This window comes from Pseudomyrmex gracilis, unplaced genomic scaffold (genome assembly GCF_002006095.1).
Source record: "Pseudomyrmex gracilis isolate BER0280 unplaced genomic scaffold, ASM200609v1 scaffold_97, whole genome shotgun sequence".
Classification (NCBI taxonomy): Eukaryota; Metazoa; Arthropoda; class Insecta; order Hymenoptera; family Formicidae; genus Pseudomyrmex; species Pseudomyrmex gracilis.
Genome location: NW_018020681.1, coordinates 199,600 through 212,918, shown reverse-complemented (window position 1 = coordinate 212,918; position 13,319 = coordinate 199,600). Strand labels below are relative to the sequence as shown.

At 32.2% G+C, this 13,319-nt stretch overlaps 2 protein-coding genes across 9 annotated transcripts in view; one reads left to right on the top strand and one right to left on the bottom strand.

The window, feature by feature from the left end:
* Positions 1-1,931, top strand: part of LOC109855734 (fat-like cadherin-related tumor suppressor homolog) — a 343,522-nt gene extending 341,591 nt beyond the window's left edge. For all 7 annotated transcript variants that reach the window (XM_020430284.1, XM_020430285.1, XM_020430283.1 and 4 more), the window contains one exon: positions 175-1,931. In XM_020430284.1, the coding sequence (XP_020285873.1) occupies positions 175-725 (551 nt within the window). In that variant the 3' untranslated portion in view covers positions 726-1,931. The remainder of the gene's footprint in view (positions 1-174) is intronic.
* A 96-nt stretch (positions 1,932-2,027) lies between these two features.
* On the bottom strand, positions 2,028-9,270 carry LOC109855736 (heat shock protein 75 kDa, mitochondrial). 2 transcript variants are annotated; one of them, XM_020430286.1, is made up of 13 exons: positions 9,135-9,270; positions 8,818-8,910; positions 8,646-8,728; positions 8,347-8,574; positions 7,239-7,405; positions 7,035-7,144; positions 6,877-6,950; positions 6,461-6,807; positions 6,241-6,388; positions 6,032-6,159; positions 5,769-5,956; positions 4,729-5,027; positions 2,028-4,638 (listed from the first exon to the last, which is right to left on the bottom strand). In XM_020430286.1, exons 1-13 carry the CDS (start codon positions 9,244-9,246, stop codon positions 4,537-4,539), a joined length of 2,079 nt encoding a protein of 692 aa, XP_020285875.1. In that variant the 5' UTR covers positions 9,247-9,270; the 3' UTR covers positions 2,028-4,536. The 2 variants fall into 2 exon arrangements, with proteins under 2 accessions (XP_020285875.1, XP_020285876.1); XM_020430287.1 differs by lacking the exon at positions 9,135-9,270 and having other exon boundaries at positions 8,822-8,913.
* Between the last annotated feature and the right edge of the window lie 4,049 nt (positions 9,271-13,319).

The window sequence follows — 13,319 nt, the reverse complement described above, 5'->3', positions numbered from 1 at the left end:
ATATAAAATATATATAATATATAATATATTATGATTTGATTAAATTTAATATTTTATTGTGTGTAACGTAATATTAATTACAGCAAAGAACTATTTTGTGCTCATATTTTGCGCTTATTTGTAAAAAAAATATGCATATATATATATAACATTTGCAATTTACTTTGTTTACAGTACACGGTCCGGTAGACCCAACGAGGGATATCGAAACTCTGAATGAGGATCAAGAATCGGAATATGTCGGTGATTCCGAATGCGGGACCGAGTTCTCGGAGCAGTATCATTGTACGGAGACGCAGCGTCTCAATCCTCTTGACAGCGGCGGTGAGGGAGAATACAAATACAAGAGCTCCGAGAGCTATTTGCGTCATCCAAACTCGTATTTACCGCATTATAATATCCATACCGACACCGAGAACGAGACAAACCCGCTTAACGGCCGTCTCAGCACTCTCGAGTCCGACGAAGAAGAAGACGATGTAGTGCCTTATGGTTTCCCTAGCACCCGCCGTAACCGATGCCACAAGGTGGTCGAGGAGGACGAGATCGGATCTGTTATCACCACGCTAGAGGAAAGAAATTCATTGCTGGGCGGTGCTACGAGCAACAGCGATCTTTCTACGAATCTGTGCGAGATCGACGATTCCGAATACGAGATCGCGGATCAGAAGAGCAATGGGCGCCTATGGTTGTCGGGAAACGGCATCACGCAGACCTCAGTGTGACAAATGATGGTGCGCAAGTGTGAGAATAAACTGATGCGTGCGGAAGCACGTTTTTCAGTGTTTCTACGTTCGAGACGCGCGGATGTCTGTGAATACGCCATTTTGTACATATAGGGGTGTTATAGCCATAGAATAAAAAAATTATCTGTACAGGCAGCTATGGAGCTCTAAGAAAAGGTGTGTGCAAACTACTTTACGTGTTTCGACGCATGTCGCACATAGGATCTGAAATTGTCGCGAAAAATACATTGCGCGCCTCAAATCTCTTCCTTCTCCGCGGGTAGAGTTCAAGCATCAGCGTACTTAATTCCGCAAACTTATTGCACGTCACATGCTGAAATAAATAAAAATTTATTTCTTTTTTTTTTTTATTTATTTTCTGCTTTGGTTTTTATGTAATTGCCAAATATGTTTATTTTATGGTTTAATAGTTGGATAGATAATCTCAAACAATTATAAGCTAATCACTGTGTGTTTTGTCTTTACTTCTATTACCACCATAAATTTGTTTGGTTAAACATAATGTAATATCCTTTTGAATTTTACATTATGACGTAAACTGTATTCTTTTGACTCTCTACCAAGGAGATGAGATTTTACTAGAGACAGAGATAGATCGCGGCAAAATATGAACATAAACAAATGCGTAAAAAAATTTATATTGATTAGAGAAAAAGATTCATTATACTCAAGCAAGATAAAGTTAATCACGACCGTGCGTCAGACCAATGACTATTGTTTAATGACCTATCGTTTAAATTTAACATGTTAATCCAACAACTATAAATTTCAGTGCAAAAGATATATATATATATATATATATACATATTAGGTACATTTATGTATTTTTACTATTTGCTAACTGACTTTATTTTGGTTACGTATAAATAAACCAACGGACTACTTAATAACGCATATATTGAGTAAAAAGTAGCAAAAAACTAGTGTGTAAGTAAGTGGACTCTAGTGAAAAAAAAAGCAGCCATTGTCTCCGCGTTGGACAATGTGTAACAACAGGCTGCGCGCGTCTGTTGCAGTGTGAAAGACGCAAAGTTATAATAGTTAAAAAGAATATAAAATATTTTTACTGTGATGATAATAATGTTTATACGATGATCAAATATTATAATGTGTATTATATCAACCGCAACGTTAATTATTCAACGTTTTATAACAGAAATTGAAAAAAAAAAAAAAAAAAAAAAAGAAGAGCGTTGGAAGAGGCCGACGTCCTCCTCCGTGTATACGTAAGCTAAAAAAAAAGTCACGTTCCATTTATTTAACTTTTTCTTTCTTTCTTTCTTTTTTTTTTTTTTTTTTTTTTTAAACTCTTCAGTCACCATTTAACCAAGAAAATCTGCATACATGGTGCTACTGTATACGTACGTCTCACGCTTTTGTCATTTATCTACACTTTAATAAGACTGCTCAGTGGCGCGCGAAATATTCTCGTCGCGCTTTTTACCACAATCTGCCATTTTACATCTCATTCTTCATAGAAACTTGTTCGTGTACTATATCATAATGAATATACGTTTTATTACTCTGCCAATTCATTCTTAAATGCCATATAAAACAATGCATTTTCTTCAATTATATAATTTAAAAGAGAATCAAGGAAAAAATCTCTCATCATACTTACATGCCTAAGGTTTTTTACTCATTGTCACTTCCATTTAGGATACGTTTTTTATTAACCGATATTTCGTAGCGTCAAGCTTATTTAGGTGAGGTATACACGGTTTTTATACATGTAGAATTTTGTTAAAAACTTCAATTTTATGTTCCTGTTCTGTAAAGGACACCAGCTATATCCTGCTCGTGTTTAGTAGGATAAATTAGCGAATCACATTTTTAATAATAATGCTAAACAGGGTGATTTGTTTTTACGTTGACCAAGAATAAAAAAAAAACATCGTCTCTCGTCCTTGTATAAGTTAAGATATTGGATTGTGCTTCTACTATCTGAAATTTAAGCATGTTATCTAGCAACATTAATACAATTTGGGAGTTTGATCGTTTTCATGCTTTTTTTATATACAAAAATATGTATGTATATGTATAGACTATTATATACAAAAATTAGTACTGAAAATCAATTACGCCAATTGTAGCAAGCTCGAAATCAACGAGCTCCATAAAATTTCAGTCAGTAATGAAGCACAAGTAAAATTTATATAATATTTAGATTAGTTTTATTTAAAACAAAAAAAAAAACGATAAAGCACATTGGTCAAAGACTGTAAAAATAAGATAAATGTGACAGCGGACTTTTTATAAATAGTGTACGAGTCGTTTAGTGACCTTACGCAAAACGCGAAGACCGCGCGAAAAATTCTTTTAGAATTGTCCAATAACTGGTGGATTAGTAACAAACGATTAGTAAAGCGATAATTAATAAAATTCTTTTTCTTTCGTGGTTTATAAGTAGTAAAAGAAAGCGAAGTTGATTGAAAACATATAAAATTATTTAAATATGTGTTGTGATTATTTTTAGCAATTTTTCTAAATTTCAGGCCTACTCAATATGAGAAGTGAGTTGTGTCATTAGAAAAAAATTATAAAGAGTGAGGAATAAATAATTTTATCACAAGTTTACATTATATAAATATATATGTATTTTATAAAATAATTGAATAAAATTATTTATTGCTTGTGCCACTCAAACAGATTTCGAGATATAACTGTACAATTGTTCAAATTGTATTTATAGTTGTGACAACAAGAAAAAAAAAACATGGAAAACATGGGGTACACAACAATTTCTAAATTTGCCATACCACCTAATCCTAATGCTAATAGAATACATATCGATATCAAGAAATCTTTCAAGAAAATGAGGAACTTGACTTGTTATTATTGTAAGGCTATAATTAATTTGTACAAGATCAACCTATTGTAATAAAGAAAACGAATCTTGCCTACAATAAGGTGTCCAGTTTCATTTACAACTGTTGTATATTTTTTAACACGTTGACTACTATGCAGTCTCAAGTTTTATATGTTTTGCCTGGGGTTATACAATAGAATTTTCATAATTCTAAGTATGTAATGATAAAATATTAAGTAATGGTTAAATAAGATCATATTCTTTAACAGTGCGTGTTTATCTTGCTGGTGGTCACCCGTGATCACCATGGCTTTACAGTGCACGTGGTTACTTTTGGGTTGCATTCCTAAATTCGAATTCACTGTCAGTACTGAAAATCTATAGTTTACGTGACATGTATCATAAATCAACATTCCTGAGATTGTTACGCCATGAAATTCAAAAGAAGAGACAAGAGTATCTGTCGCGAAAAGTTTGTAAACTATATTACAAAAAAATGTCAGAAATCTCGATACGCAAAATACAAATCGCACAGAAAAAGCAACTACCTAATTATTGCAAAGATTGCAATAGTCAGCTCCATTTCTGCTTGAAATATTTTAAACATGGTGCATCGTAGTATTTCATTTTTATAAAGTATTGTTTTAATAAAAATGTTTATTTGTTGAATAGCACTTCTTATTTTACAACGTTTTTCTAATTGTTTACGTTTCTCTAGTTATTTACATTGTTCAAAATGTTTTTGTTCAAAATTGATGATATTCATCTCATTATCAATCATTCTAAAAAATGTAGTAACGCTGGTCACACCGTGACAGTCAACGTGTTAAATCAAACGTACGACATCGAAGCAGAAGAAACCATATGCAGATGTACAAAAGAAGAATATTTTTCTTATTTTCCCAAGTCATAAAACAACATTAGCTGTGTTTAAAATACGTCTTAATTTGTGTGATTTTTATTTCTTTTCCTTAGATTCAATTAGTATTTTTGTAATGCTAACGTAAGCAATTCATTCATCGGTGTCAATAAGATGCGCGGATCTTCGATTAGGCCAGCTCCAACCATGGCACCAGTAAATAACTATATAATAATAATAAAACACTCATATGTAGATAAACTGCAATTAATAACATGGAGTTTTAAAACACGCTCTTAAAATATAACGCGCACCTGTTGTATTAGACGATCAGCTAATTCGGTTTCCGTAGTCGTCAGTTTACACAACTTCTTGATAAGAGGATGATTTGGATTTATCTCAAAATGAGGTTGAAGAATGGAATATCTCATCTCTTCGTTCATTTGATGACTCTGCATACGGATGAAATTTCTCGCACTTGCCATATCCTGTACAGTCACAACGCAAGGATGCGACTCTAGACGGTTCGTCATTTTAACATCATATGCCTTTTTATTAAGAACCTTCTTCATATAATTTACAAGATTATCCAGCTCATCCTTGTTTATAATACCTGTTGAAAAGATGTAAAATAATATACATACATTATTCAACAATAGTGATTAATAGAGATTACTCTCGGGCTCTATAGAGTTTTTAAACTAATATATGAATATAAGGTCATGTAGAGCCGTTCGCAGGGTGTTGTGCGGAAAATGTGTGAGTATGTATATATATGAATGCATATATATATATATAAGACTCTTATTTATCCTGAAGGATTAATTTATTTATTTAACTCGATTGTGTTGCTCTGTAAACAAAGTTCTTTTATTAACACCAATTATATTAGCACGATTTACATTATTTACAAACACCCTCACCTGTAAACAAAGAAACGACAATTAAAGTTTATAATTTCTATAACGACAATATAATTTTACAACGACAAAAAGCTTCTCAAATTCTAACTGTCACACGTGTCAGCGGTTATCCAGCTGTATCTTTTTGTTCTACCGTTCGAAGCGGTCTCTATTTTATCTACTCGTGTACGCAAGAGTATTTAAGTAAGNAAATATATTTTCTTTACATATATATATATATATGTATGTATTCACGTGTAATATTTTTCAATTGAGTTTTTTAGAATTGAAATTACAATTCTTTAAATCATATCAGATGCTAATTTCGCATCTCATATATGAAGGATCTCGAATACGGCTCTACATGACCTTATATTCATATATTAGTTTACATACATATTATATCAAACTCTTAAAATATTTCAAAAAATGTCACGTTTATTGATACATACCTAAATTTTCTAGCTTATTTGCCTCTCTATCATCTCGCATGTCCTTCTCTACGGAAGTCAAGAAATTAGATTTATACTGTCTCAAATGCATTAATACTAATTCATCATACGGTTCGTAACAGAACAAAACTTCAATATTTCGTTTTTTCAAGTATTCGTAATACGGCGATTGTTCAGCTAAAGTACGGCTGTAACATGAAATACAGAGCTAAAGAGTATTGTTTAACTTTAGTACAAATTGTTTGCAACTCAGTTTTCATTACCTCGGTGCTGACAAGTAATATATATCTTTTTGATCCTTCGCTAAGCGACTGCAATATTGTGGTAGGCTGACTAATTCTCCTGGAACAGCAGCGGAAGATTCGAATCGCAAAAGCTTGCCTATATCTTCCTAAAGATAAAACATGAAATTAAAAAAACATCTATACTGTTATGCATATCTATTGTATATACTGCAATCGATTGTTGTTACCTTTTCCGATTGATCGTTACTGGTAACAATGCCTTCTTTTAAGAAAAAACCATAAGCTTTGTAGAATTCATTATACTCTTCGGGTTGCTTCGCAGATCGTTCATGTAAAAACTTTACTATACGCGCAGTCAATACATTTCGTAGTTTTCTACAAATCATTTAAATTTTTTATATATGTAATAATAAAACAATACAAGTCACATCAGACATTCGCTCTTACCCAATTAATGTACTATTTTGTAATAGTTCGCGACTTAAATTCAACGGTATATCTTCCGAATCGACTACACCTTTAACAAAGCGCAACCATTTCGGTAAGATATTATCCGCTTTGCTCTTGATTAAGATCTTTCGGCTGTACAAAGACACCCCGCTTGTAGCGTCTCTCGCTACATCAAACATTGCGGGCTTTTCTTCGGGAAAATATAATAGAGCCTTTATGCTCAACGGTACATCTGTTGAGTAATGCAGTATGAATCTCGGTGAATCAAAGCAATTTCCTATAAATCGATAAAATTCCGCATGTTGTAACGGTGTAATATCTTTCGGTTCCAGCATCCACAACGGCTGTTGAGAAATATTTATTTTATGACAGCACACAATAAAAGAGATTAGCAGATTTTTAAAAAATAATACCTGAATAGTGTTGGCTCTTTTTCCGTTCACAAAAATAGGACTGCCCACGAAATTACTATATTTGTTGATAATGCCTAAATGTGAGTTACATTATACACTATTAATTGTGTACACAATCAGTATATAAAAATGTATATTTCTATTACTAATATACATACGATTGATAGTATCCTCGTCACTGAATTCTCGACTATCCGGTTTCAAGTGAATAACAATTTTTGTGCCCGGCTGCACACCATCTGCATTTGAAATTTCATATACGCCTGATCTAAAGAGAAAAAAAAATGCAGATATATATATTTTGTTACTTTATAATATTTACTATTAAAATTTCTAGAAAGAATTTTTTATTCATTATTTACCCATCTGAACTCCAACAAAGACCTTCTGCATCTTTTAAATAGGATTTCGTAAACACATCTACTCTATCAGCAACCATAAAAGCGCTATAAAATCCGACACCAAACTGTCCAATAATTTTTGAAGTGTCATTGGAATTTTGTTCTCCCTTTAACTTTTCTAGAAATGCCTGTATAAAAACAGAAACGCATTGTAACTTTAAATAAAATTTCAATCAAAGTTTAATATATTTGTGGAATTAATAATATTAATAAACAATTAATAAAGAATTTTAGGCTCTAAGGTTTCTAAACGCAAAATATATAAACGGTAATAAGAGCTGTGTACGCTGGATGTTGTTGCGGAAATTTATATATATATATATGTATATGTATTCACGTGTTAAACTTTACACATGTTTTTAAATTGAAATTTCAACTCTTAAATTCATATAGGATGCTATTTGCATCACTTATATGAGAGACCTCGTATATATCCTCCTAATTTTTAAATATTGCAAAAAAACACTTTGGTCAGGAGTCGAACCTGGAATCTCCGGCTTTTCGTGCCGTGGAAAATTAATAAACTTAATAAAAATTTACAACGAATCAAGTAATAAGTATTAAGGCTCGTATAGTCAAGATGCACGGTAGTGTCTCACGCTGTGCTCGCGCCAAGTTCACGCGCAACGAAGTGGCGCTCGAACTGCGCAAGCACACTGTGTCTCTTATATGCGAAAATCAGGCATTTCAATGGAGGAAAGATTTTTAATCAGTAATTTTTTAATAGCGAAACGATCGACTTCTTTTTAGTCTTGTTCGATTCGCGTTGAAAAAATGAAGAAAAAAGTATTCTTGTGTTTTTCTTGTCCGTTTAAAGCTAACTGTAAAATTCTAACAGGTAGTGAGAGCCAATATACAGTATGTTTTGCGGTATAAATATATCTGAATATATATTTATCATTTTAGGAGTGTAAATTTTTACATATGATTATTTGAATTAACATTTTTCAATTTTTGATTTCACATAAGATACTCGATTTGCATCAAATATATGAATATACCCATTTTTCCTTCCTAATTAATTTAGAAATTACATTGCGTAAAAATTTACAAGCTTAATTATACTTGCCTTGGAACCAGATCGAGCTATAGTTCCCAAATTGGATATCAGTTCTTCTCTTGTCATACCTACACCAGTGTCTTGAATTGTAAGAATACGATTTTGCTTGTCAGTACCAATATGTATTTCCAAGCTTCTGTCACCAGATACTTGTGCTGCTTCATTGTTACTTAGCCGTAAGTATCTTAACTTTTCTAGTGCATCACTAGCATTTGAAATAAGTTCTCTCACAAATACCTGCGATATAAAGTTCAAGTATTAAGATAAAGTATCAAACATACTTTTTGTTTCTATAAGATTAATATTACCTCTTTGTCTGAATACAGAGACTTCGCTACAATTTGTAGCAACATTTGAGTCTCTGATTGAAACTCATGTTTAGCGCTATTACCTGTGATACAATATTTTATTATACTTATGAAATATATATAAATAACACGAAAAAAAAAAACTATATCACACTTTTTCTTTATATATTACCTACAGCTTTTTCTGTATCTTTTATTATGTTATGATATTCTGTAGTTTGGACCTCTGGTTGAGATGACCAATTCCTCAAATGACAGATAACAACTGTAAAATTTAATTTCAACTAAATATTTTTGTTTATTTGAAACTATTACAGAAAGAAGTGTTTTTTTTTTTTTAAATATATTAAGAAATAAAAATATAAAATAACATTTAATATATAAGAATACATGCATATGTATATAGCATGATGCAAAGCGGCAACCTTAATTTAAGTATTGAAATAATTCGCTATAATTAGAATAACAACAATAAAAAATCAAACAAACCTGGTCTCAGGCATTGTGGTTGGATTAAATTTTTTTGCAAATTTATATTTAACGATTTTGTGAGTAATCTTCCTACTTTGATAGCATCCTTGACTCTAAAAGTAGCAGCCATCTTTAGAATGCACTACTCGTTCGTTGGTTCATTATTTCCTGGCTGGTGTTCCAGGCGGCGCTGAAAACAGCGTTCCCCTTCTCACAAGAGGCGAGTTTAAGCTCCCTGTTCGCGCTGTTTAATGAGCCAATCATATTCTTCCCTTTTCGGCGCTATGATTGACAGCGGCCACGTGTGTATCGACGCGGGCCCTTCTCCTGGCCGTATCGGCCCGTTCTGCGGAATTTCCTTTTGTAGATGAGCTTACTCGGGGGCTCATCTCCCTGCATCACGGGGTTGATAACTCCACAGGGAGCCCCGCTCCAGTTTTTGCGAAGTCGGAGGGCTAGCGTCTCCCGTTTTCTGGTCCGTCGTCGACATTATCGCAAAACGCCCTGTGCCTATGAGGCCCTTACGCCTCTGTATTGCTGTCTCTGTCTCTATTTACTCTCTTTCTCACTCTCGTACAGGGCACCTATACGAAACTATTAAAAATAAAGAAAGTATTAAGCCCCTTGCACAATGGACGGAATAGCGATAGCGATAGAGATAACAAAAGTTTTAAAGAGTTTATATTTAAAAATAAAGGTAGGAACAGCGGAATCTCTAACATACAAAACTACACATGTATCAATGCAGATCAGAAAATCGGAATAAGCAATAGCGATAAAATTTCCGACGAGTTGGAATTCTGTGTTAAAAAACTGTGTTATCTCTATTGCTATCGCTATTCCTTCCATTGTGCAAGGGGCTTTACAGGATCGCAAATAAACAATAGAAAAGTAATTATAACAAAAAGAAACTAAAATTTACGAATGTGAAATGAAAATACATATTTAATATTTAACAAAGAAACCGAAGTATACACAACCAGATTGCAAATATTAAAGATTCACGTGATTGGTCTGTGACTGTCACGCAAGATAACAGCGACACATGGCCTCTAGGTGATCAACAAAGACGATTCCGGAACCGGAGTTTTGAAATTTGCCAAACAGTTGGATTCAGCGCTTCAAAGTGTACGGTTGTGGTGAACTGATAATCTACTAAGTTTGAATTTTTTTCCTCATGAATTTTTTGAACAAGGAGTACACGCAAACAAACAAATCGTGGACAATGCATTCTTCACTTCGAAGACTTCGCAACATACAGTTTTTTTCTTTTTTTTTAATACAAAACGTTGTACGAATTTGTGGTTTTGATACTAATCTGCGTATTGCTCGTCATTATTTACGTGCTTTCTCTAAAGCAAAACTTAGACTAAGATAAAAAAGAATAAGTGGTTCCTTTTATTCCAAGTGCATAGAACTGTTTTATATTTGTACACTTCTTTATTTTAAACAATATTTTTTTTTTTATTCCGTAAAGTTTTAAAATGACAGTAGTTCTCTGGGAAAAATAAATAATACTTAATTATAAGCCAATATACAAATCGGAAAACATTTACTTAACATACATTTGCTTAACTTCTTTTTTTTGTGAAAATTTATATTAAATAGTGATTAAAATTACTTTTTTAAAATTATTTTTATGAGATAATTGCCATATCTTTTGAGACAAATGATTGTTTTACAAATTTCTTTTACTACATTTAAGCAATTTCGAATTAATGGTGTAACCTTCCCTAAGCGTCCTGATACTGGTACAGTTACCTTAATTGCGCAAATAGCACGCACTCTTCAAACGCAGCTTTTGTCTTTTATCATGACTTTGCTCGCTTTTTTTTTCTTATGAGCAGACCGATTTTCTTCTGTAGTATTGAACTCAATGTAGTATAGTCTATGGTTAAGATATATATTTGTCAATCAAAGCAGGTTTAATCACTCTAATAAAAGGGTATGTAGTAAATACTTACTAGATATCTCTCTTGTACATGATAAAATAATAACAATTACACATTGCATATATAAATTTGTTTATTATTATTTGTATAATATATTTGAAACAATATTATTCTATAACATTGCATAAAAATATACAAAGATTTGAAAAAATGTCTTGACTCTCATATAATAAAACATGTTCATGAATAATTGCTTATCGATGTACCGCTGTGTTGGTGCTGTAAAAGTGGAATCAATATAATTCGATATGTTGATTGTTTGACTTATAAGCAAAACTATTCGGAAGTTACAGGATATTTCAGATTAGTCGCGCAAATATAAATATACGTTTAAATTTTTAATAGTTTGAAACATTGATACAAAAAAATGCGCTCTGGAATACGTGAAAATTCCCTTTGTAACTACAACCAAAATGTCACACTGAGAATGAGTGTGCTTCGCGATTATAAGTTGTTTTATTTCCTGCACTGGCTGCACTAGTTCGGAGTCTATCTTTTTTTATCTATATTAGAAGGGAAAAGATAGGCTGTGAACTGCAGCCACAGTGCAAAACAAACCTTATATCATAAACATGTTTAGAGAGTACATAGGCCAGAAAAATAATAAAACTCATTTTTAAACTGAAATCTTCGCATCGTCGTAAAAAAAAAAAACATCCATTTCATGCGCATACTGTCGAATTTTAAAAGAGACGAAATAGTTGTTCTCTTGAATAATATACTATTATTTCTTTTTTTTTTTTTTGAGATCAATGATCAAAGAATAACAATAATAATTATAATTATAATAGTGATAATATAGTTAATAACTAATATATATATAATGATAATATAATAATCATCTCATTATATAATAATATATAATCGTATTATTACTCAATAATAATAATAATATAATAATAAAAAATAACATATAATAAAAGTAACTATTCATAAAGTATCCTTTTTTTTTACCAGGAGAGATATACTTATAACTTATGTACATTTTCGTACGTGTACGCTCCTCACTCTCTGTAACTTTGTCTGTATTTTTTTCTTTTTTTTAATTACGTATCGTTACGATAATTTACTATTACTCGCCGCACGGTAGCAACATAAATAATAATACAACACTATTATTTACAGACTTGTGTTTTTCTCTCTTTCTCGCATGCAGTTAGTTTTTCTCACTTTTTTGCGCTCTCCCTAGCTCTCTTTTTTCTTTGCTGTTTCGCTCAAGCGCGCGCGTTGCATGCAGATCGTCCGATGATCGACGACGCACCCTCTCTCCGATCGCGAATATACATACTGCGTATTAACATTTTTCGAAATCGCACAACTACGTACGTATTTCTTTTGTGATGCGCACATCGAAATACAAATAGAGTCGTCCGGCGAACTTGAAAAATCGTTAAGTTCGACCGATGCTGTCTCGCTATTCTATTTCAAAGAGAAGATGTGTTTGATATTCATTTTTCAGCGTTAATAATGTACATTCATATATACAGGGTGTTCCAAAAAGTTCGGAACCTATGAATATCTCAGAAAATATAAGTTTTACAATATAAGTGTATCAGACAAAAGTTGTAAAATTTTAAAAAGTCTATTTTCTGATTGTATCATATCGATTTTTTTAAGTAACTCTCTGTTTTTTACCGCAGATTCTTATAGCTTAATTCGAGAGCTTTCGAAAACACTATATTAAACTTTATTTTCATTAAGTACTTTTTGAGTTATGAGGTTGAATATTAGAGTATCGCCGGTATTAGCATTATCTATTAACCGGTCAACTGGCAATGTATCATATACGATCAAAAAAAACAATCTGGCTAATTCTGCTTATATATCATACATGTTCAAATGGAATAACTTTCTTGATTTTCAAACGATTTGAATGAAACTTGATATGTAATGGTTTTTGGGGTCGCTGAGTCTGAATTTGGCATTGGAATTTTAAATTTCAATATGGCAGACTCAAAATGGCAGTCAAATCTGAAATCAGATTTTCAAAAGCTCTTGCGGTGGAATTTATGGATGAAGAATTCAAGTATAAAATTATTCAAAAACTGTTTCGTAGAAAATGAAAAAACTAAAAAATTATTAACCCCCTAAACCCCTATTCATCCCGCAATAAAAGCGACAGAACCAAAAAAAAGGTTTAGTAAAGAATTGAAAAAACTCACCCCTAAATTCTATTTTTTAGGGGTTGGGGAGTGTCAGATCAAAAAAATAACCCCCGGAAAAATAACCCCCCATCGATTCAGCGACTCAA